The sequence below is a fragment of the Pristiophorus japonicus genome, chromosome 12 (genome assembly GCF_044704955.1).
Source record: "Pristiophorus japonicus isolate sPriJap1 chromosome 12, sPriJap1.hap1, whole genome shotgun sequence".
Taxonomy (NCBI): domain Eukaryota; kingdom Metazoa; phylum Chordata; class Chondrichthyes; family Pristiophoridae; genus Pristiophorus; species Pristiophorus japonicus.
The window spans coordinates 82,462,332-82,488,363 of record NC_091988.1 but is presented as its reverse complement, the minus strand read 5'-3'; the positions used below and the strand labels follow the sequence as shown (position 1 = coordinate 82,488,363).

Below are 26,032 nucleotides of genomic sequence, written 5' to 3'. Positions count from 1 at the left end.
ACTTTCGAAAGGGTGTGGTGCAACAAGGCCTCAAGGCCAGTCTTAACTCAAATTGGCACGAAACTAAGAACTTACACAAAAGAACTGATTCCTGTAATCGGCAGTGCTACCGTAAAGGTCTCCTACGATGGAGCGGTGCACAAGCTACCACTCTGGGTGGTACCGGGCGATGGTCCCACGCTGCTCGGCGAGAGCTGGCTGGAAAAGATACGTTGGAACTGGGGCGACATCCGAGCGCTATCGCCCACTGAAGACACTTCGTGTGCCCAGGTCTTAAACAAATTTCCTTCACTGTTCGAACCAAGCATCGGGAAATTCCAAGGAGCAAAAGTGCAGATTCACCTAATTCCGGGGGCGCGACCCATCCATCAAAAGGCGAGAGCAGTACCGTACATGATGAAAGGGTAGAGATCGAGCTAGGCCGGCTGCAAAGAGAGGGCATCATCTCACCGATCGAGTTCAACGAGTGGGCCAGTCCTATTGTCTCAGTCCTCAAGGGAGACGGCACCGTCAGAATTTGTGACGATTACAAAGTAACTATCAATCGTTTCTCCCTGAAGCACCAACACACACTACCAAAAGCCGATGACCTCTTTGCAACGCTGACAGGAGGAAAGACGTTCACGAAGCTGGATCTGACTTCAGCCTACATGACGCAGGAACTGGAAGAATCATCGAAGGCCCTCACCTGCATCAACGCACATAAAGGTCTTTCTGTTATACAGATGTCCATTTGGAATCCGATCAGTGGCGGCGATATTCCAGAGAAACATGGAAAGTTTACTGAAGTCGGTTCCGCACACCGTGGTCTTCCAGGACGACATCTTGGTCATAGGTCGGAACCTGGAGGAGGTTCTTAGTCGACTCAACCGCGTGGGGCTCAGGTTAAAACGCTCGAGGTGCGTTTTCCTGGCGTTTGAAGTGGAGTTCCTTGGAAGGAGGATTGCGGCGGACGGCATCAGGCCCACCGACACGAAGACGGAGGCAATCGAGAACGCACCGAAGCCACAGAAGTGACGGAGCTGCGGTCGTTTCTGGGACTCTTGAACTACTTTGGTAACTTCTTACCGGGTCTCAGCACACTGCTAGAACCACTACATATCTTACTATGAAAAGGGGGTGAATGGGTTTGGGGCAAAAGCCAAGAAAATGCCTTAATAAAAGTGAGAAAATTGTTATGCTCAAACAGATTGCTTGTGTTGTATGATCCATGTAAGCGTTTGGTACTAGCATGTGATGCGTCATCATATGGCGTCGGGTGTGTATTGCAACAAGCTAATAATTTTGGGAAACTGCAACCGGTTGTTTATGCATTCAGAAGTCTGTCTAAGGCCGAGAGAGCCTACAGCCCAAGATCGACTCACATTGTAAATAGTTACCCTATTGACTTTGGGGGGGAATGTTGTTATATATGTGGACTTATATTTACTCTATACAGCCACCAGAGGGCTCATTCCCCGGAGTCCTAAGGGACCCCATAATCCCTTGGGAGCACAGATATTTAAGAAGGCTTCATAGGTTGGAGAGGCACACTGGAGACCTGCAATAAAAGACTAAGGTCACACTTTACTTTGTGTTCACAGTGTTCAGTCTGACTCTTTCTGCCCAAATATGTCAAAAAAAAAGTTCTAAGTTTCCCTGTTGAATTTCTTCATTTTGGCGTGGCCTAACCTGTCCTTTAGTTTTGTGGGTGGAGCCTTGATCTGCGCCAAAAAGATCGGGTTGCCACGGTAACCAGGGACACAATGCAAGCTGAGGCTGCAAAGTGAAACATACTGCCAGCTTGCAACGCATTAAAACTCATTGCATCAACTTAAAAACACATTAAAATATATTGCGGCAACTTACCTCCAATTACTAAAGCCGGTCCCGCTCCTTGCCCCTAGCCCTGGCTGAAGGGCTTGCAGGTCTGTTTCCCTAGCCTGCCCCAAGCCCCTTGCCTGTGCCAGTCCACATCCAGCTCCCACCCGCCCCCCCCCCCCAACAACCCCCCCCCCCCCACTCGACCCTGGCCTCGAGTGCCTTACTGGTCCCGCTCCCTGCTCCTAGCCCAGGCCAAATGGCCACCTCCCTCCCAGTCCCCGCACCTAAAGGCTTCCTCCCCTACTCCCCACCCCTTCTCTCCTCCCCAAACCCACTTCAACCTCCCCCCTCCCGCCACCTCACTCTCATCTTTCCTGCTGCTGCTGTCCGGGCACCTGATGCACTTACCTGTGCCGATTTCCTTAACTCACCAGAAGGTTTCTCTGCAGAGACCACATACGCCGGCCTAAGCAGAACTGGAGTAACTCTCAGCTGGCCAAATCTGCCTAAATGGCCAGAATTGACGTAAGTGGCAGGTTACGCTGCCTTTGACTGAAAAAAAAAGTACCTTAAAAAAATCGTAACGAACTGAGTTACGCTGGTGCAAATTGATTGGGGAAACTGTGAATTTTTAACTTAGGCCAAAAAACGCAGCCTGCTCCAAAAAAACAATGCAAATCACTGGGGAAAATTGAGCCTAATGTGAGGCAAGTGAAGATCTAAAGTTGCTTAAAGTGGGGGGAATTTAAAATGGAATTCATTGCACAGGTGCAAAACGGGCTGCCGCAAATTGGTCGCCTGTTATACGTCGGAACTGATTTTCTTCTCCATTGTCTTCAATAGAAAGGACGTTCAAATGAGGTATACGACGGGTGGGCAATCTACTACCATCCATTTTAGGCCCCTGCCAAAGTTGATTTTTACACCCTCCCGCCCTACCAACCCCACAGTTGGCAGGACCATAGTGAGTCACTACCTGTACAAAGCCGAACTGTGCAGCACAACTGCAGAACGGAGACTCCTGAGCAAAAGTAAACCCCTCTATTTCCCTTACTAAAACTCACTGGAATGTGCGGGGATGTTTAAACACATGCACAACATAAATAATTATAACAGTTGAGATTTAATACAGGAACCTTTGGTCGAATCACTTGTCACGAGATCATTCATTACAAAATATCTCTTCTATTGGACCCATAAGCATTGTGTGGCATCCTCCCGTATACTGGATCAATCACTGCATTGAGGACAGAGCTCAGGCACACAGGCTGCGTGGGAAAAAAGTACTTGGCTTAGGTGTTAACCCATTGCCATGAATGCTTTGCTCACACGTTAACAACTGGGCAAATTATTCATAGCGGTTGGCTTAATATGTGGGCAAGGAGTCCATAGCTGCAGGTTTAATGTCAAGGCGAGTCCTTTACTGCCAGCTTTAATCTCAGTCAGCAGTTGCATGAGCCCAGAGGACTATCACATGTTCCACTGCTCATCTTACCTTCACAAAACTTACCGTACAGGAACATCTCTGGCTCTCAGAGCATGATAGAGTTCTAGACCTTGCGTTGGGTGAACCCGTTTGTCTTTTTCACCCAACATTATCAAAACTGGAGTCCGTGCCTGAGAAAACAAATGTAATATATTCACACACCCCGAAGAGAGACAGCACCACAGTTAATAAGATTGAAATACAATTCCCAACAATTAAATACCCTGTTAAATTAATTTATAATAATAACTTTTATTTATATAGCACCTTTAACATAGTAAAACATCCCAAGGCGCTTCACAACAGTGTTACAGACAAACCGAGCCACAGAAGAAATTAAGGTAGATGATCAAAAGCTTGTTTAATGAGGTGGGTTTTAAGGAGCATCTTAAAGGACGAAAGAGAGGTAGAGAGACAAAGAGGTTTAGAGAGGGAGTTCCAGAGCTTAGGGCCCAGGCAGCTGAAGGCACATCCACCAATGGTTGAGCAGTTATAATGAGGGATGTTCAAGAGGCCAGAATTTGAGGAGCACAGACATCTTGTGGGATTGTGAGGCTGAAAAAGATTACAGAGATAGGGAGGGGCAAGTCCATGGAGTGATTTGTAAACAAGGATGAGAATTTTGAAATCGAGGCATTGTTTAACTGGGAGCCAACGTAGGTCAGAAAGTACAGGGGTCAAAACTGCCACCAAGCTTATGGTCTTACAGGGCTGTAGTAATACCTGCCCTCCTGTATGGCTCAGAGACATGGACCATGTACAGCGGATACCTCAAGTCGCTGGAGAAATATCACCAATGATGCCTCCGCAAGATCCTACAAATCCCCTGGGAGGACAGGCGCACCAACATCAGCGTCCTCATCCAGGCCAACATCCCCAGCATTGAAGCACTGACTACACTCGATCAGCTCCGCTGGGCAGGCCAAATAGTTTGCATGCCAGACACGAGATTCCCAAAGCAAGTGCTCTACTCAGAGTTCCTTCACGGCAAACGAGCCAAAGGTGGGCAGCAGAAACGTTACAAGGACACCCTCAAAGCCTCCCTGATAAAGTGCGACATCCCCAATGACACCTGGGAGTCCCTGGCCCAAGACCGCTCTAAGTGGAGGAAGTGCATCCGAGAGGGCACTGAGCACCTCTAGTCTCAATGCCGAGAGCATGCAGAAATCAAGCGCAGGCAGTGGAAAGAGCATGCGGCAAACCAGTCCCACCCACCCCTTCCCTCAACGGCTATCTGTCCCACCTGTGACAGAGTCTGTGACTCTCGTATTGGACTGTTCAGCCACCAGACAACTCACTTCAGGAGTGGCAGCAAGTCTTCTTCGATTCCGAGGGACTGCCGATGATGATGATGATGAGTGATCTTGACTTGGTGTGGGTTAGTACACGGCTGCTGAGTTTTGGCTGACTTCAAATTTACATAATGCGGAATGTGGAAGGCCGGCCAGGGGTAAGTTGGAGTAGTCAAGTTTTAATTTTGCTCAAACTGACTTCCCCCCACCCACCCACCATCCCACACTGCCTTCTCATCATAAAAAATAATAAACCCTCAGTTGCAGCCCTTAAGGTGGTGACTAAGGGTAAAAGGAGCATGATTTTATTTCAGTGGTTTGAGTTTGCATTGCAGTAATTGGCTTTATTCCATTTTACACATTTTCCTTTTCTGTCAAGTGAATGTGCAACATTGCTTCAGGAGAAACTGTGTAGAAAATCAATCGAACCTGATCCTGCTTCTAGATATAGGATGATGGCCAAAAGTAGCTTGACTGAAAAAAGCCAATAATATTTTACTGAATGTCTGTCGGTGTAGATTCTAACTGATAGAAGCCCGTGGTTGCAAGGTCGCGAGTGAAGGTTTGCAATCTCTGGGCTTTTATGTGTGGGATATGCTGCATTATTCACACACCTAATGACCTCAAATCAACCTCCTACTGCACACACTGTAAAGCCTCCATTGGTCTGTATATATGAAAAGTCAAATAGGTATCATCTCGGGTAGGTATTTACCCACAGAGTTCCGCCTGTCCCATCACGGATAGATGCTTACAGATGCAGTTAGCTTTCCCTGTCATTGAAACAGTATTCACATCAACTGACAAACACACATATACTTAAAGCTAACATCTCTACCACATAGTTTACTCTTCGTGGCAATACTTAAGTTATTTTAGAAAATAACATTTTCCAGTTTACTGCTGAAATTACTTTTCTCCATTCTCTGCTTTAACACTATTCCGACAGATAACTTGAACAACTTCCTTGCAGAGTCTTGCTAATCTTGTTCCCAGTAGATCTTCCTCAGGACACACCTGTTTGTCTGGGTTGTTTTCCCTGCATGGTCCATTTGTGACCAGTATCTCACTGTGTTAAGAACTGGGTGGGAGCGGTGGGGGGGGGGGGTCAGGTGGGAGGCAGGGGTTCGATGCAGTCACAACCATGACTCTAGACCACAGTGAGGCTATGCGCAATACACTGCACCACAATGCCACTCTGACTAAAATACATGCTGTCCTCGGTTTAGATAAGCCTTGCACCCAAATTCTGTGGAAGAAGCTCTTGTTTTAGGTGAATCAAGTATTACAGTTTACTGCTTACCCGAGAAACATGTGTGATGGGTGATTTGCTCAATAGTGCTGTCAGCACAGAGGGAGTTGGCAACAGGTTTGGGGCAAAATCAAAGCCAGCCTGCACCATGGTACTGTTGGGGAAAGCACAGTAAAAAATCACAACACTAGACTTTAGTTGGAATTTCCATTTTTTTGGCAATTTATTATTCCATGTATTTTAAGCCAAGGTCTGCCTGTACTTTAAGTTAAAGTAGGCCTGAACCCATGTCTCGGTTGCTGAGATTATATGCCCATTAGCCAAAACGTCTGATGCTCTCTTTGCCCCAGGAGTATTAGATGCCAGCCACACAGGGCATCTCCTTCCAATTTGCCCTCCCTCTGCGAATGGGACACAACAGTCTCCGCCAAGCATCTTCCTAACTCAACATGGCTCAGATTGGGAACAAAGTTGATATCTTCCCACTGTGGTATGGAGCATCACTGTTGTAGTGCACAGTACCATTGTGCAACCAGCAAAGCAGCTCTGAACATGGACAGGACTCAAAATTCCCAAAAGTTATTGAACTGGCACAAATATGTTTTGGGAAAACTGAATCTGTCCATTTAAAAAAAAAATCTATGAACAGTATTAGAAAGCGACTCGTTGCACCATTGCACATCATTTGCAAAAACAATAGAAATGCACTCGACTAAAATGACTGGAGTTGGTGAAAGTGCTTGAGATTGAATACACTTACCCCAAGCAAATTCAAGTTATTGTAATAATTGTGATTACAGACACCCCTCTCCATGGGTCCTAGAACCAACTATTACAAAGCATTAGCTGTGCTTAGATGTGCAGAGCCTGGGAATTCCTTTGTGATGTGCCTGCTCTGTATCATTGCTGTCAGTTGGGGTGATCTGCTTGGAAGTCAACCAAGGGTTTTATGTGGCCATCCAAAGAATACAGAAGCCAAAAAACATAGCTTGGATTTAGAAGCAACAGGTGGGGTCCCAGAAATCCACTGGAGTTCTTTGAGCAGGCAACTAAACGAATAGATGCATGAATGTAAAATATTTGGATTTTCAAAAGACATTGGATAAAATGTCATATGTGAGGCTTGTAATAAAGACCATGGTACATGGTAGTAATAGCCAATTCGTGTGAAATGTGCTTAACAGAAAATGATATCAAAGATACAAGCTCATGTTGGGGTGTGCGTCTGGCAGAGTTTTGTAGCTATTCATTGTGGCTTCCTTGCTCATCAATAAATAACGTGGAGAACAGTACTTGAATATTTTGCTACTGACAATAAGCTAGGTAGTGAGGATAAATATGAGAACATTTTTCAAAAGACACTGGATCGATTGAACAGAAGGTCTAAGGAATGGCAGATGAATTTTAATCCAGATAAATACCATGTTATGCACATTGAAAGAGGAAACAATAAATGGATTGAAAACGTATTGACCATTCATTGAAATGATCTAGTTTATGAGTTACGACAGATAATCATGTATTGAGAGGTACTCAAACATACCTCAAAGGCATTTAGTTACAAGTTAGTAACCATATAAATCACTGGGGAGACCAAATATGGAACATTAGGGTAAATTCAGCACTCCCAGTGGAGAGCCACACTCGCAGGGAGCATGTGTCGTAGAATTGGGGTCACATTCTTGTAACCCCATATCCAACCCAAGCTCTCTTAAAAAAATAAAAAAAAAAAATAGCTCCCTGCTGTAAGAGTGGGATCACAGAATTTACACTATCATGTGGTTTTGGGCCCTTTTACTTCAGAATGAAATTGATCCATTAAAAAGGCTTCAAGTGAAGGATAATTCTGGTTTAATGCTCTAAGTCATTGACAGTTTCACGGAACTGAATTTGTTTACATGAGAGAAAAGAAAATAGGAGACATGGGTTAGATTTATCCTATCATGTGGTTTTGGGCCCCTTTACTTCAGAATGAAATTGATCCATTGAAAAGGCTTCAAGTGAAGGATAATTCTGGTTTAATGCTGACACCAGTGCTGACTCCCCGACCTGGGAGGAAACGAAAACTAAGTGTGACGTCAAAGAAGAGGTTCGGGGATGTCGGAGCGGCGTATAAAGGCCAGCTGGTGCAGCTGCAGCAGGGAGAGAAGGTAAAAAAAGTAGAAAGAAATCGAAAAGTGACGTCACAGCCAAGGGGGTAAGTGATTGGCTGGTGATTGGTGAGTAGTTTTTTTCTTTTTCTTTTCTTTATCAGTAAGTAACCTTTCGCATTATTGTTGCCAAATTAAGTTAATCTAGGGGTTAAGTCATGGCAGGAGAGCTCAGACACATGTTATGCTCCTCCTGTACTGTGTAGAAGTCAGGGACGCTTCCAGTGTCCCTGACAACTACATATGCGGGAAGTGTATCCGGCTGCAGCTCCTGACAGACCGTATTGCGGCACTGGAGCTGCAGGTGGATTCACTCTCTGGAGCATCCACGATGCTGAGAATGACGTGAATAGCACATTTATTGAGTTGGTCTTACAGCAGGTAAAGGTTACACAGCCAGATAGGGGATGGGTGACCAACAGGAAGAGCAATGGAAGGAAGGTAGTGCAGGGGTCCCCTGCGATCATCCTCCTGCAAAACAGATACACCACTTTGGGTAATGTTGAGAGTGATGATTCATCAGGGGAGGGCAGCAGCAGCCAAGTCCAGGCACCGTGGGTGGCCCTGCTACAGGAGGGCAGGAAAAAGAATGAGAGAGCTATAGTGATAGGGGATTCTATTGTAAGGGGAAAAGATAGACGTTTCTGCAGCCACAACCGAGACTCCAGGATGATATGTTGCCTCCCTGGTGCAAGGGTCAAGGATGTCTCAGAGCGGGTGCAGGACATTTTGAAGGGGGAGGGTAAACAGCCAGTTGTTGTGGTGCATATAGGTACCAACGATATAGGTAAAAAAATGGATAAGGTCCTACGTGATGAATTTAGGGAGCTAGGAGCTAAATTAAAAAGTTGGACCTCAAAAGAAGTAATCTCAGGATTGCTACCAGTGTCACATGCTAGTCAGAGTAGGAATCGCAGGATAACTCAGATGAATACGTGGCTTGAGGAGTGGTGCAGAAGGGAGGGATTCAAATTCCTGGGACATTGGAACCGGTTCTGGGGGAGGTGGGACCAGTACAAACCGGACGGTCTGCACCTGGACAGGACCGGAATCAATGTTCTAGGGGGAGTGTTTGCTAGTGCTGTTGGGGAGGGGTTAAACTAATAAGGCAGGGAGATGGGAACCTATGCAGGGAGACAGAGGGAAGTAGAATGGGGGCAGAAGCAAAAGATAGAAAGAAGAAAAGTAAAAGTGAAGGGCAGAGAAACACAAGGTAAAAAGCAAAAAGGGCCACATTACAGCAAAATCCTAAAGGGGCAAAGGGTGTTAAAAAGACAAGCCTGAAGACTCTGTGCCTCAATGCGAGGAGTATACGGAATAAGGTGGACGAATTAACTGCGCAGATAGCTGTTAACGGACATGATGTAATTGGCATCATGGAGACATGGCTGCAGGGTGACCAAGGCTGGGAAATCAACATCAAGGGTATTCAACATTTAGGAAGTATAGACAGAAAGGGAAAGGAGGTGGGGTGGCGTTGCTGGTTAAAGAGGAAATTAATGCAATGGTAAGGAAGGACATTAGCTTGTATGATGTGGAATCTGTATGGGTGGAGCTATGGAATACCAAAGAGCAGAAAACGCTAGTGGGAGTTGTGTACGGACCACCAAAAAGTAGTAGCGAGGTCGGGGGAAGCATCAAACAAGAAATTAGGGATGCGTGCAATAAAGGTACAGCAGTTATCATGGTCGACTTTAATCTACATATTGACTGGGCTAACAAAACTGGTAGCAATGCAGTGGAGGAGGATTTCGAGTGTATTCGGGATGGTTTTCTAGACCAATATATCGAGGAACCAACTAGAGAGCTGGCATCCTAGACTGGGTGATGTGTAATGAGAAAGGACTAATTAACAATCTTGTTGTCTGAGACCCCTTGGGGAAGAGTGACCATAATATGGTAGAATTCTTTATTAAGATGGAGAGTGACACAGTTAATTCAGAGACTAGGGTCCTGAACTTGGGGAAAGGTAACTTCGATGGCATGGGCCATGACTTGGCTAGAATAGATTGGCGAATGATACTTAAAGGGTTGACGGTGGATAGGCAATGGCAAACATTAAAGAACACATGGATGAACTTCAACAAGTGTACATCCCTGTCTGGAGTAAAAATAAAATGGGGAAGATGGCTCGACCGTGGCGAACAAGGGAAATTAAGGATAGTGTTAAATCCAAGGAAGAGGCATATAAATTGGCCAGAAAAAGCAGCAAACCTGAGGACTGGGAGAATTTTGTAATACAGCAGAGGAGGACAAAGGGTTTAATTCAGACGGGGAAAATAGTGCATGAGAGGAAGCTTGCTGGGAACATAAAAACTGACTGCAAAAGCTTCTATAGATATGCGAAGAGAAAAAGATTAGTGAAAAGAAACGTAGGTCCCTGGCAGTCAGATTCAGGTGAATTTATAATGGGGAACAAAGAAATGGCAGATCAGTTAATCAAATACTTTGGTTCTGTTTTCACGAAGGAAGACACAAATAACCTTCCGGAAATACTAGGGTGCTGAGGGTCAAGAGGGAAGGAGGAACTGAAGGATATCCTTATAAAGCGGGAAATTGTGTTAGGGAAACTGATGGGATTGAAGGCAGATAAATCCCCAGGGCCTGATAGTCTGCATCCCAGAGTACTTAAGGAAGTGGCCATAGAAATAGTGGATGCATTGGTGATCATTTTCCAACAGTCTGTCGACTGTGGATCAGTTCCTATGGACAGGAGGGTAGCTAATGTAACACCACTGTTGAAAAAGGGAGGGAGAGAGAAAACGGGTAATTATAGACCGGTGAGCCTGACATCAGTAGTGGGGAAAATGTTGAAACCAATTATTAAAGATGAAATAGCAGCGCATTTGGAAAGCAGTGACAGGATCGGTCCAAGTCAGCATGGATTTATGAAAGGGAAATCATGCTTGACAAATCTTCTGGAATTTTTTTGAGGATGTAACTAGTCGAGTGGACAAGGGAAAACCAGTGGATGTGGTGTATTTGGACTTTCAAAAGGCTTTTGACAAGGTCCCACACAAGAGATTGGTGTACAAAATCAAAGCACATGGTATTGGGGGTAATGTACTGACGTGGATAGAGACCTGGTTGGCAGACAGGAAGCAGAGAGTCGGGATAAACGGGTCCTTTTCAGAATGGCAGGCAGCGACTAGTGGAGTGTCGCAGGGCTCAGTACTGGGACCCCAGCTCTTTACAATATACATTAATGATTCAGATGAAGGAATTGAGTGTAATATCTCCAAGTTTTCAGATGACACGAAGCTGGGTGGCGGTGTGAGCTGTGAGGAGGACGCTAAAAGGCTGCAGGGTGACTTGAACAGGTTAGGTGAGTGGGCAAATGCATGGCAGATGCAGTATAATGTGGATAAATGTGAGGTTATCCACTTTGGGGGCAAAAACACAAAGGCAGAATATTATCTGAATGGCGACAGATTAGGAACATAAGAACATAAGAATTAGGAACAGGAGTAGGCCATCTAGCCCCTCGAACCTGCTCCGCCATTCAACAAGATCATGGCTGATCTGGCCGTGGACTCAGCTCCACTTACCCGCCCGCTCCCCATAATCCTTAATTCCCTTATTGGTTAAAAATCTATCTATCTGTGATTTGAATACATTCAATGAGCTAGCCTCAACTGCTTCCCCGGACAGAGAATTCCACAGATTCACAACACTCTGGGAAAATAAATTCCTTCTCAACTCGGTTTTAAATTGGCTGCCTCGTATTTTGAGGCTGTGCCCCCTAGTTCTAGTCTCCCCGACCAGTGGAAACAACCTCTCTGCCTCTATCTTGTCTATCCCTTTCATTATTTTAAATGTTTCTATAAGATCACCCCTCATCCTTCTGAACTCCAACAAGTAAAGACCCAGTCTACTCAATCTATCATCATAAGGTAAACCCTCATCTCCGGAATCAACCTAGTGAATCGTCTCTGTACCCCCTCCAAAGCTCCTTAAGTAAGGTGACCAAAACTGCACGCAGTACTCTAGTGCGGCCTCACCAATACCCTGTATAGTTGCAGTAGGACCTCCCTGCTTTTGTATTCTATCCCTCTCGCAATGAAGGCCAACATTCCATTCGCCTTCCTGATTACCTGCTGCACCTGCAAACTAACTTTTTGGGATTCATGCACAAGGACCCCCAGATCCCTCTGCACCGCAGCATGTTGCAATTTCTCCCCATTCAAATAATATTCCCTTTTACTGTTTTTTTTTCCCCAAAGTGGATGACCTCACATTTTCCGACATTGTATTCCATCTGTCAAACCTTAGCCCATTCGCTTAACCTATCTAAATCTCTTTGCAGCCTCTCTGTGTCCTCTACACAACCCGCTTTCCCACTAATCTTTGTGTCATCTGCAAATTTTATTGCACTACACTCTGTCCCCTCTTTCAGGTCATCTATGTATATTGTAAAAAGTTGTGGTCCCAGCACCGATCCCTGTGGCACACCACTAACCCACCGATTTCCAACCCGAAAAGGACCCATTTATCCCGACTCTCTGCTTTCTGTTAGTCAGCCAATTCTTGATCCATGCTAATACATTTCCTCTGACTCCGCGTACCCTTATCTTCTGCAGTAACCTTTTGTGTGGCACCTTATCGAATGCCTTTTGTAAATCTAAATACACCACATCCATCGGTACACCTCTATCCACCATGCTTGTTATATCCTCAAAGAATTCCAGTAAATTAGTTAAACATGATTTCCCTTCATGAATCCATGTTGTGTCTGCTTGATTGCACTATTCCTATCCAGATGTCCCGCTATTTCTTCCTTAATGATAGCTTCAAGCATTTTCCCCGCTACAGATGTTAAACTAACCTGCCTTTTGTCTGCCCCCTTTTTTAAACAGAGGCGTTACATTAGCTGCTTTCCAATCCGATGGTACCTCCCCAGAGTCCAGAGAATTTTGGTAGATTATAACGAATGCATCTGCTATAACTTCCGCCATCTCTTTTAATACCCTGGGATGCATTTCATCAGGACCAGGGGACTTGTCTACCTTGAGATCCATTAGCCTGTCCAGCACTACCCCACTAGTGATAGTGATTGTCTCAAGGTCCTCCCTTCCCACATTCCCGTGACCAGCAATTTTTCGCATGGTTTTTGTGTCTTCCACTGTGAAGACCGAAGCAAAGTAATTGTTTAAGGTCTCAGCCATTTCCACATTTCCCATTATTCAATCTCCCTTCTCATCTTCTAAGGGACCAACATTTACTTTGGTCACTCTTTTCCGTTTTATATATCGGTAAAAGCTTTTACTATCTGTTTTATGTTTTGCGCAAGTTTACTTTCATAATCTATCTTTCCTTTCTTTATTACTTTCTTAGTCATCCTTTGCTGTCGTTTAAAATTTTCCCAATCTTCTAGTTTCCCACTAAGCTTGGCCACCTTATACGCATTGGTTTTTAATTTGATACTCTCCTTTATTTCCTTGATTATCCACGGCTGGTTATCCCTTCTCTTACCGCCCTTCTTTTTCACTGGAATATATTTTTGTTGAGCACTATGAAAAAGCTCCTTAAAAGTCCTCCACTGTTCCTCAATTGTGCCACCGTTTAGTCTATGTTTCCAGTCTACTTTAGCCAACTCTGCCCTCATCCCACTGTAGTCCCCTTTGTTTAAGCATAGTACGCTCGTTTGAGACACTACTTCCTCACCCTCAATCTGTATTACAAATTCAACCATACTGTGATCACTCATTCCGAGAGGATCTTTTACGAGGAGATCGTTTATTATTCCTGTCTCATTACACAGGACCAGATCTAAGATAGCTTGCACCCTTGTAGGTTCTGTAACATACTGTTCTAAGAAACAATCCCGTATGCATTCTATGAATTCCTCCTCAAGGCTACCCCTACGATTTGATTTGACCAATCGATATGTAGGTTAAAATCCCCCATGATTACTGCCGTTCCGGAAAGGGGGAGGTACAACGAGACCTGGGTATCATGGTTCATCAGTCATTGAAAGTTGGCATGCAGGTACTGTAGGCGGTGAAGAAGGCAAATGGTATGTTGGCCTTCATAGCTAGGGAATTTGAGTATAGGAGCAGGGAGGTCTTATTGCAGCTGTGCAAGGCCTTGGTGAGGCCTCACCTGGAATATTGTGTTCAGTTTTGGTCTCCTAATCTGAAGAAGGACATTATTGCTATTGAGGGAGTGCAGCGAAGGTTCACCAGACTGATTCCCGGGATGGCGGGACTGACATATGAGGAGAGACTGGATCAACTGGGCCTTTATACACTGGAGTTTAGAAGGATGAGAGGGGATATCATAGAAACTTACAAGATTCTGACGGGACTGGACAGGTTAGATGCGGGAAGAATGTTCCCGATGATGGGGAAGTCCAGAACCAGGAACACAGTCTTACGATAAGGGGTAGGTCATTTAGGACTGAGATGAGGAGAAACTTCTTCACTCAGAGAGCTGTTAACCTGCAGAGTTCCCTACTGCAGAGAGTTGTTGATGCCAGTTCATTGGATATATTCAAGAGGGAGTTAGATATGGCCCTTGTGGCTCAAGGGATCAAGGGGTATGGAGAGAAGGCAGGAAAGGGGTACTGAGGGAATGGTCAGCCATGATCTTATTGAATGGTGGTGCAGGCTCGAAGGGCCGAATGGCCTACTTCTGCACCTATTTTCTATGTTTCTATTTGCTTCACTGCCTATACGGTCTCTGGCGGGTGGAGGAGGTGGTGGTGGTGGGGATGACAGATCTCCCGTTCTTTATAGACCCTGCCCGATTTTATTCTATTGATTTTAATGGAAGGAGAATTGGGCAGGTTCTATAAAGGACGCCCAACCTCCCCACCAGATTACCGCCCAGGTTGTGAAGCTGAAAATCTACCCCTTTGGTTCTGCTGATTTCGGGGCGGTAATGACGGCGGGGCGATAAAGTTTGCGCCTCAGTCAGCAAAATTCATCAGCTGGGCCCTGAGTGTAGGGTACAATGCCCAGGGAGGCGATACACACCTCTCTTAGGGTGCTAGGCCAGCTGAGCAACTGAAAATCCTGAGCTAAACAGTAAATTGTAGCCAAAGCATTTCCCCACCTATTGGTTTGTTGTAATCCAGACAATGATTCTTATCCATTACACTGTGGAGGTGGAAAGAATTCTTTCAATATTCTTTAGGTCTGTGCTCACTGTTTGAGTTAAATAACTTGCTTGCATCTACACCAGGCATTCCTCTCTATTTCAAAAACCTGGATCATGGATCATTAAAATGTCATGAACAGATACAGAAAATAATCAAAAAGGCTAATGGGATGCTGGCCTTTATAGCTATAGAATACAAGTGAGTAGAAGTTATGCTGCAGCTATACAAAACTCTGGCTAAACCACACCTGGAGTACTGTGAGCAGTTCTGCGCATCACACCATAGAAAGGATACACAGTATTGGCCTTGGAGGGACTGCAGCGTAGGTTTACCAGAATGATACCCGGACTTCAATGTTTTGATGTGCCCGCTGGACAGAATCCATGTCTCTGAGCCATATAGGAGGGTGGGTATCACCACTGCTCTGTAGACCATGAGCTTGGTGCCAGGTTTGAGGTCCTGGTCTTCAAACACTCTCTTCCTCGGGCGACCGAAGGCTGCGCTGGCACACTGAAGGCGGTGTTGGACCTCGTTGTCGATGTCTGCCCTGGTTGACAGTAGGCTCCCGAGGTACAGAAAATTGTCCACATTGCCCAAGGCCTCGACGTGGATTTTGATAACCGGAGTGGGGGGGCAATGCTGTGTGGCAGGGGCAGGTTGGTAGAAGACCTTTGTCTTACACCCAAAGTGGAGGAAAAGCATCCGGGAAGGCACTGAACACCTCGAGTCTCTTCGGCGAGAGCAAGCTGAAGCCAAGCTTAGACAGCGGAAGGAGCGCGCAGCAACCCAGGCTCCCCACCCACCTGTTCCTTCAACCACTGTCTGCCCCACCTGTGACAGAGACTGTAGGTCACACATTGGACTCTTCAGTCACCTGAGAACTCATTTCTAGTGTGGAAGCAAGTCGTTCTCGACTTCGAGGGACTGCCTATGATGATGACCCGGACTTCAAGTGTTAAGTTACGAGGAAAAGTTACACAAATTAGGAATGTATTTCCTAGAATTTAGTAGGTTAAGGGGTGATCTGATCAAAGTTTTCAAGATATTAAGGGGGACAGATAGAGTAGATAGAAAGAACTATTTCCACTGGTTGGGGAGTCTAGCACTAGGGGGCATAATCTAAAAATTAGAGCCTGACCTTTCAGGAGTGAAACTAGGAAACACTTCTACACACAAAGGGTATTAGAAGCTTGGAACTCTCTTCCGCACACGGCAATTGATGCTAGATCAATTGTTAATTTTAAATCTGAGATTGATAGTTTTTCATTAAGCAAAAGTATTAAGGGATATGGGCCAAAGGCGGGTATATGGAGTTAGGTCGCAGAGCAGGCATGATCTCATTGAATGGTGGAACAGGCTCGAGATAGTGAATGGTCTTACTCCTGTTCCTATGTTCACTACCCCCAATGTGCCTTAGCTTGAAAATGAGAACAATACCCCTGACTGCACCATTTTCCACACCATCCATCCTTATGGTCTCTGAGTCAGATTGCCAATTTAGTGCAAGGTGACTGCAATTTAATGCTGTGGGCCCACAACTATCCAAACTGTGTTGTAACTTGTTCAATCTCAATTCACAGAGGAGGGCCCTTAAAACCAACGGAGGGAAGAGACTTTCAGCACACCACGTTGGGCAGGTCCCAGAGGTGAAAGACAGCTTGTTAACTCAGTGAGGCACCAGAATCTCATTTGTCACCAGAGCAGGAATCTACCGATGGATGCACTCTTTACATGGACATATACCCTGGCAACAAAATATAAAGTATATTATTTAAAAGCATATTGAATCCAGGAAGGAAAGACTGCACTCACTGGTCAGGAATGTCTGTTGTCCCCAGCTTGGAAGCCAGATTAATGACAGGATTCCTCGTGGCAAAGGCCTTGTACAAACCAGGATACTGGCCAATCAGGTGACAGCCAATAAAGCCTCCATGCGAGCCACCAATCAGCAACACCTTCTCAGAATCCACACACCCTTCCTTCAGCACACTATCGACAGCATACTGAAACAAAAGTGAAGCTTCTGGAACAGCAGTACAAAAACAGACACCGTGACAGTAGAATTTACTAATTAGCCCCTCATGTAATGGCAGTAATGTAATGCCAAGCTTTGATGTTCCCTTTAATACACGCAATCTTTCTAGTTTAACCCCTATGGAGTAGGCAGTAACAGGTGAATGTAGATTTATTGTGGCATAGGAAGTGGCACAAATGGAATTCCAAGGAACAGTCTCCAGCATTCGAGCCTCAGCTATTCCAAGACCTAAATCCATTCTTAAATAAACACACATGGGTTAAGGGCTGAAGAAAACAGGGTAGCAATTCTGTGACTTATATTTAAATCACCAGGAGCAGTGATTGCTCTATACCCAAGCACCTTTTCCCACAATTTATTCGTGGCACATTGGAGCATAGAAACACCCCAGAACTAAATCCTACTTAACTTTAAAATTTGATGTGACTGTACCACCAGAATAAAACCCACTGCTTGTGCTGCAGCATTCTGAAATGAATTTGGAATCTATATCCACTCCCCTTCTACAGCCACACTGCAAATAAAATCCCATTCTATTGCCAACAACTATAGAGTTAACAACTAGAATTTTTGGAACCAATCTATCAAAGGGAATGCCTGTGGGGTGGGAGAACAACTTCATTATCAGATAACCACTCATATGGTTGAATGGGAAAAGTTGTGCTGTAGGGTACTGCACTCTCCGAAGAATGCTGATGTGTTCGCCTACAATAACAGTCACCTGTAGACAAACTCACTGTGTGCCTTGGTTCCGTGCTTTCCTTCCAGCTCTAAGACCTGGCACGAGAGGTCTCCAAGCAGGCGGCCAGCCAATGAATGAAGCTTGCTACTTCTCCTCATGGGGAGTAGACAAGTCAATAAACTATTTGGGACAGGAGGGGGATATTTTAGTAATACTTCTGTTTAATTGTTAAATATTGATAAAGGAGCTATAATTTAAAGGTCTCCATTGTACAGGTTGAATAAAAATGCTTCACAGCAACCCATAAATAAATTTTTATGTCCTCATTTTAATATTGGGTCATCTTCACTCAATGAAATAATAAATAAGATTTTGTGATTTCCCCTTTTAGTACTTCTACACAGCAAGTTATCCGCCATTCCTAAAGCAAACATGGTGACTGTTGGCTGCTGCTGATATTCTTCTATTCCGCTTGAATAACTCGTTACCTGTACATCCTTCACATCTTGGCTTCCTATGTTACCGGGCAGTGAGCGAATACTGGCTTGTCCAAAGCCGCTAGATCCTCTGTAGTTCACTGCAAGATACAGAAAATAATCCCATCAGAATCAGGCTTCATGGTAGCACAGTAAAATGAAGTTGGGCTAATGATTTAAGATTTTACAAGGGTCCGACAACAAGGCCAGGCCAATAATTTACTTCCCCAGACTGGACAGTGAATCAAAATGCCATGCAATAAGGATTGCTCGTAATAGTAGTGTAATTGAAGTCAGAAATAACTTGGACAAGGTTATGAGTTTGTGCTCATTATGGCGAGAGGAATGTCAGTGCTGGGCAACTGCACCAATATCAATGCAAAACATTCCAAGGTTACATAACAGTTATCCAAACTATGGTCCTAGGGTAGTTATCTACCACAGCCCCACCCCAAGATATCCTCCATCCTTTCCTTCCGCAGCCTCGACACTGAGCGACTCCTTACCCTTGGTGATTTTGAGCTTTAGTGTACCTCATCCTCTTTCTCCCAAATTCATTGCCCTTCTCTTATCCTCCCTAAACCACTCTCTCTCCATATAAACTCTCCTACCCATATTTACGCCACTCCTGACCTTGCCATCTCCCACGACCTCTCTACTTCCATGGTTTTGATCAGAGGTAGGGGCCATCTCCAATCACTTCCTTGTTTCTTTCACCACCTACATCCCCTACCCACTTCCAACCTCATTTCCTTCAGCATCCATCCCAGAACAAAACACTCCCCCAAGTCATTTACAACTACACTTTCAAACTCCAAGATGCCAAAAATGTGGCCTTCCATTCACCATGATACTTCTGCAGTCATTGATATGCTGAACCATCCCCTCACTTCCACCATTGATGTGCTTGACCCAGAAAAACCTTTACCTTTGCTCATTCTGGTCATTCCTTTAATATGGTCATCTTTGCTCCCTCAACTCCCAGACTTGGGCATATCTGGGGAACAACTGGTTTAGCCATCTATCATCAGATCTGGCTGGACATATCAAGTATCATCAGGCTTCACTCTCCTCTGCCAAAAACATCCACTACTCCAGGATCATCCTGGAAAGCAAAGATAACCCCCAGCTACAATATCCTCAGAGCCCCGGAAGCAGAAAAGGAAAAATAAACCAGGTTTCCTACACATGACTGTTACTCACTGACCTCTGTGTGGTTGCAGAATGAGGACGAGATTGGTTTCAGCTGTGTGACCCCCACAAACGATTGGCTAACACAGGATCACACTCAAAATGGAATCAATGTCCTCAGGAGTGGAGTAGGGAAGAAAATTGGCAAAAATAGAATTATAAAATCTGGTACTAACCGAGCAGCACTGTATATCCCAGCCTACAAAGAGCAACAGGCAGCAACATCCAACTAGCAACAAAGACCGAATTGGGTCCCCCTGCAGAATGAAGCACATGGAGTGTGTGAGCGATGGCATCAAGATATACATTAACAAGGCTGAGTGGGCTACTGACACATGATAAACCAGCAGCTCCTTTCCATTCCTCCTTTTGATTGTCTACATATGGATAGTCACTGTACTCCAAATGAAGATACGAGAACAGTCCTGATCAATAACTGGGCAATTCGCCTTTATTTTAACTCAGTCAAAATCCTACAAAAGAAATAGCTAAAAATGAACAATGTAAATGTAGGCAATGCCATATTAGATACATTCATGTCTACTTTTCTGCTAAACTAAGTGAATGGAAGAAAATGTATCTCGTGGTCGCAGTTATGAATTCCACAGTAATTTCTGTAATATTTCTCCACCCACTGGGGGGAGGGGGGGGGGGGGGGGAAGAGGTTTAATTGACCCTGATTGTGGTGCCCCAGTGGTAGAAAGACCAACTTATTATCTAGGCTCACAAAAGTCCATGTAGGCAAAGTATCGAAGGACAATGATGCCTTGGAACTGCCCCTCCTCATGAGGAAGGGAAGAAGAGAAAACAAAAAAAAAGATTAAAAGTCGATAAAACCTGACCTAACTGAGCACAACATAAAAACCACAGATTAGAGTGGTGCAAGGCCAGCAGGGTGCACTGATGCTGAACAGTTAAAAAGGTGTTTCAAAATGAAATGATATTTAACTAAAATCTTCGTTTAATAGATATGGCTCTGTTAAATGCTCTCATGGGTCTAAATAGGCTATACAAGCAAGGGGTTCTATCCTGGACATCATTGGTAAAAGAGTCCACCGTGAGCAGGGGTGAACAACATTGGGTATTAAATCTCGAGAAGATTGGTTTTGAAGTAATTCCTCACTAATGACATCGCTTTACGTTTCTGACATATAACGGGCAAATTCATCAACTCTCCTCTCGTTTAAACATCCCAACATTCATAAACTATGTGCTGCTTGTCACAATTTTTAATCTCCAGGCTCATAATTTAAATGGAGGAAGAACTTAAGTACAGAACATGAGATGGGTGCTCTTTCCAGGTACAATCTATCTTATTGTGGTCTCTACTCCTTCTATCTTAGGGAAAGTTCTGTGACGTTTGCCCCCCAACTCCCAAAAGAACAGCCCATGTTAATCTAGAAACGAATGTTAACAGAACACAATTCAACATTTTACTCTGTTCCCTTAAATACACATTTTCCACAGCAAAGTGCGGCAGTGTGCTTCCACTTACCATGTGGATTTACAACAAGTGGAGGTTTGACACCCTTTTTCTGTCCAGGTATGAGCAAGATGCCTTCAAACGGGAGGTCAGCTGTCAGCAAACCAGGAAAGAACAAAGCACAGTTAAAATAAAGCAAAATAATGCTGATATTTTCAAATAATTCTGAGCTCATTTCTTCGCAACATACGTCTCTTGGGGTCCCACATTTTCCTCTTCCTCAAATGAAAAACAATTTGACTGCACTATGCAAATGGGAAGTCACTATTGACCTTTCGCAATGGTGGGAAATCAATTAGAACTTGAATTCTCACTGTGCACATTAACGAGTCCTGGCAGTCCAGTATAAGCAAACCACAACTGTGCCAGATAAGAAGATCTAGGCAAATGGTGGCCTGACAGAGAACATCTCATTCCCTTGCCCGCTGATATTACTACTTTAGCTCATCAGCACGCAAGACAAAGAACATGAAATAATTAAAAAAACAATATGACCTGAGCACCGGCTGTCTCCTGATGGCCTAGTAGATAATGGCACACTCAATGTAGTATTAAGCCAAACAGACTAGAATGTTTGGGACCTTCTTGCTATCCAGTGACTCCTGCTATTATGTAATGGGCCAGCGCTGAAAATGGGCGTTTATGCAGAGCAGGTTTTCATCGTGTCCGCTCCGACATTGCACGCACCACGCATGCCCCAAACACAGCCTCGTTCCGCACCTACGCACTGGGACCCTGTAGTCTGGGTTCAGCACATTCTCTGTCGCGGGGAATGCTGGGTAAATACGCCGCCATCGAAAGGTCACATTAGTGACCCCGATTAGTGGCAGCATGGAGGCCCGACTTGTGTGAGAACACCAGTGGCGGGTCGGGGCCATAAAAAGAGCGGAAATGTGGTGGCCCGGGATCAGCGTGGAGGCCACTTCAGGGAGTAGCGCGAGCTGGTGCAGGAGGGCGACCGCAGTGAAGAGTGAAGTCATCAAGGTCCAGGTCAGTGATTGGAGCGTGGGCAGATACAGCAGGAGCGGCGAGAGACTGTGGACCCAGGAGAGGCGTGAGTTCAGGGCCAGAAGCAGCATGGGCCAGCCCACACTGCGATATGTGTGCACACTAGGTCCATGCAACAGAGCAGGTCTCCAGTCACCTTGCCACTGGACCAAGACCTAGCTCTGTCAAGCCCGTGTGGTGGCTGGTGTGCAACGCCCACCACACGTTAAAAAAATCCATGCACAAGCATCTTTCACCCTTCAGGATGTAGTTCAGGACCTGGAATATTATTAGGTCCTTCATTGAAACACTGCAAACTCATCCTTTTTTGGCATGGTAGCAAGTCATTCTCGGTTCGAGGGACTGTCTATGATGATGCTATTAAGTGCATGTATGAAGGTTGGGAGAATACGGGATCAAGCTTCTCTGTGACATCCTCCACAGTCAAATAGTCCATTTATGTTTGGTCGATTACATGAAATGCTGCCCTAAAGCCATAGATATGGGAATGAGTTACATGGAGAAAAATGACTCTGTGGCACGGGGTAGGTGTGTGAGGCAATTAAAATGCAGCAACAGAAAGAAAAGTCACAAAGCTCTTCATGAAATAATGCTGTGAGCAGGCACTGAAAATGGAGCAATCAAAAAAGATTCATTCATATAAATACAAATAATCTTGGGATTAAGGTCTAATAGATGCAAATGGTCCCAAGACACTTACGGAATTTAGGATTCTCCTGTTCGAACGGAGGTGTAAAAGCCAGGATTTTCCACTCTATGCCTGGCAATGGTTCGGCTTCATCTAGTGCCAGCCAAGTGATCCCTTGCTCTTGGCCTGCAGCTGGCAGGACACCCACTTTCTAAGGAAATGAAATAGCTTTTACAAAACTCAGCAACTATTCTGTGATGTCCTGTCAAAAGGAGCTGGTTATGGTTGTGGTCTGTGCTGCGCCGGGTTAGCAGGCCAGGGTGTGGTTAATGGGAATGAAGCAGTTCTCTGCAGTGTTGCCTCTTCGATGTAGACTCAGCCAAACTCTACAGAGTCCAAGAATTATTTATGCACCGCAATGAAGTTAAAGGAAGCTAGGCAATACCTTGTCGGCATTTTGCGAAGCATTTAAGTATATAGGGCCACATGATAGTGCCATTGGTAATGCAATCACACCTGTTTCATCATGTCTACAATTAACATATTTTTAAAAGTTAAAAACGTACAAAAGATTTACATTGCAGGACCCCAGAAGTGCTTGATTTACTCCTGCTCCTTCCAAACAGCAACACCGCATATATGCAGCATCTCTCAATACGCTGCACATCGCTGCATTCGCCACTTCACAAAGGTTCTGTACACCCACAGAATGGACTTCATAAAGTTCCCAATGTGCAAGGACAGCCAGAATGAGTGGGCATGTGAGTTTGGCAGAATTGTGAGCTTCCCGTGGGTTCAAGGAGCCAGTGATTGCACACACATGGCCTTGTGAACACCATTCCACAATGCAGAGGTATTCAGAAACCGAAAGGGATGTCACTCCCTAAACGTGCAGCTGGTGTGTGACCACACGTAGTGCATCCTCGCAGTGAATTCCCGCTATCCAGGGAGCACACATGAACCTTTTATCTTGCGTGAGAGCAATATCTCACAATTGTTTCAGCGACAAAGGGAAGGGCTGGCTGCTCGGGGACAAAGGATACGGCCTAGCCACCTGGCTCATGACCCCCTCCGCAACCCCACCACAGAAGCGGAGCAGCGCTACAATGAAAGCCATGCAGCCACCCGCAACATCATCAAACAGACAATTGGGGTGCCCAAGCAATGCTTCCGATGCCTGGATCGCTCTGGAGGCAGCCTTCAATACTCCCCTCAACAAATCTCCGAATTCATTGTGGTGTGCTGCATGCTGCACAACTTGGCCATCATGAGGGGCCAGGCACTGCCAGTGGGGATTGCAGGCCCACCTCAGGAGGAGAAGGACGATGAAGAGGAGCCTGGCAAGGCTCAGCCCATCCACAGGGGAGGCCGCGAAGAGATGCTACCGGAACAAAAGTCGCATGTCACCAGCTCATAATGGACCGGTTCGCTTGAATGGAGGAATCTGAGGGATGCAGCTAAAACTGGCCACGCTATGTGCCACCATAAAGGCACATCTATGATGAACTTTGGAATGATACACACGACACCAATGGCAAAGGGTCAAAGTGATATTTTACTCCAACAAAGTAACAAACAGTTCCCCCCCCACCCACCAACCCCCCTCCACAATCAAAACAAAACCATACAATAAACAGTGTTCTGCTGCAAGGCACACAAGAACAATGAAGTGGATTAATTCAACTCAACTATTTACATGCATCATAACACATCAGCGCTCTCTACAACACTGTCCCACATCTTAATGGGACTTGTCCTGAGTTTCTCCGCACACCCCCCTCTTCATCATCCCTCCCACGCCTGCTGCTCCTCCTCAATGTAGCCTCAATGCCGGCAGCAAGGCTGCTTGAGGGCTGCTGTGTTAGTGGACCAGACAGTGCAGACAGCCGAGGAGGATGCCCTGGACCAGCTCTGGGCCTGGACGGCCTGGCTACGGACTGCTGCACCTCAGCATCGGAGGTAGCAGTCTCTGATGGCTCGGGTGTGGACCACGTTAGGTGCATGGTCGGAGAGTCAGTTGTGGGAGCCGGAATGCTGTCATGTTGAGGAAGGACAGCACCTTCCATTTCCTGGGGACCACTGACACTCACACGGGGCTGGGCCTCAGCATCCAGAGCATGATGTGTCACCACAGCTTGCTGGCCTGCTTCGGCACCGTCACTTCTCCGTTGGACAATGGGGAAGACAGAGAGGATAGTAGCAGTCAGCGACCACATGACATCACCAAGCTGCAGCTGCGCCACACACTCTGTAATGCCACTGTCGCTGCTGGAGCCCATCTTCCTCTGTGAGTGGGCAAGGACGGCCTCGCTGGAGTCCTCAGATGCATGTGCAATGCATGAGGCGGCCTCCGCCACACTCACAGCAAGTGTGTCTATGCTCTGCGGGACCCTATCCAATGCACCCATGAGTTCGCTGTGCATTTCTGTGTTCTCCCTGGACATAGCCACCAAGTCCAGGTCCACGTCTGCCTGACCCTGAGCAGGACGACTGTGCCGACTCACCCTCCGGGGAGCTGGCCTCCCAGCTTCCCCTCCCACTCGCCGTTGCTGTAGGCCACTGGGGCCAGGAGCCTCAGAGTCTTCAAACCCCTCGAAACCGCCTTCGTCCCCCGATAGTGTGTCCCCAGACGGTGCGACTGGTAGCAGACTATCATCCCCTCCCCCATCATTGCCCCCGTGGCCAGATGTCGATGGCTCACGGGAAGGCTAGCGCGCTTGTGGCTGGTCATCTGCAAGCACAAAACAACAGATGTGTGCTTAGCAACAGGGGAGGGAACAGGGTGATAACAGAAAGGTGGCATTGGGCATCTATATGTAAAGGGGCTAGGTCACTTGATATTAGGGGGTCAAGGACGTCACATCAATTGTAAGTGCCATTCACATACCATCACTACCTGCAGGGGGCTCGGCCTCACCCTGCGCCACTGCACAAACTGTTCGACCTCGGTCAGCTCCAGGATTTCCGGCTGTCTGGAATTTTCTCCCGTCTATTATCGGAAAGCTTTGCCTGCAATAAGAGCACGAAGAAAGGTTCAGAAAGATCCACCTCCTCCTGTGCTACATGTGCCTTCCATAGTTCAATAGCTGCCACTGTGTGGAAGTGCAAATGTGTTCAGTTCAATCTGTGTGGCTGTTGACTAAGGTTTTTCGAAGACTGGGAGGAGCCAGGTAGCATAGCAGCTCAGGGTGGTGTTTGGACAACGCATATCAACAGTGGGAGTGGAGTGCGAGGAGGGTTGACAATGATTCAGGGACAAGAGGGTACATGCATCCTGAATGCAGAGGGAATGGCTGGAACACGTTGAGAGGGGGCAAGTCCAACAAAGACTTAACACTGTGTGAGACAATGATCTTGCAAGCACGGCAGGCCTACATAAATGTGAAAGGTACTCACCCTGACGAGTTCTTTGAGTTTCTTGCGGCATTGTGTACCAGTTCTGGC

General features: G+C 45.9%; 1 protein-coding gene across 5 annotated transcripts in view; it reads right to left on the bottom strand.

The window, feature by feature from the left end:
- LOC139277360 (acylamino-acid-releasing enzyme-like) overlaps positions 1–26,032 on the bottom strand; it is an 89,135-nt gene that overhangs the window by 8,731 nt on the left and 54,372 nt on the right. For 2 of the 5 annotated variants that reach the window (XM_070895722.1, XM_070895723.1), the window contains exons 15-21: positions 22,661–22,799; positions 20,965–21,045; positions 19,646–19,726; positions 18,291–18,379; positions 16,898–17,088; positions 5,885–5,987; positions 3,314–3,420 (exon numbers count right to left, since the gene is read on the bottom strand). In XM_070895722.1, coding sequence (XP_070751823.1) covers positions 3,314–3,420; positions 5,885–5,987; positions 16,898–17,088; positions 18,291–18,379; positions 19,646–19,726; positions 20,965–21,045; positions 22,661–22,799 — 791 coding nt within the window. Of the gene's footprint in view, positions 1–3,309; positions 3,421–5,884; positions 5,988–16,897; positions 17,089–18,290; positions 18,380–19,645; positions 19,727–20,964; positions 21,046–22,660; positions 22,800–26,032 lie in introns of those variants that run through there. The other 3 variants (XM_070895724.1, XM_070895721.1, XM_070895720.1) reach the window with 3 other exon arrangements.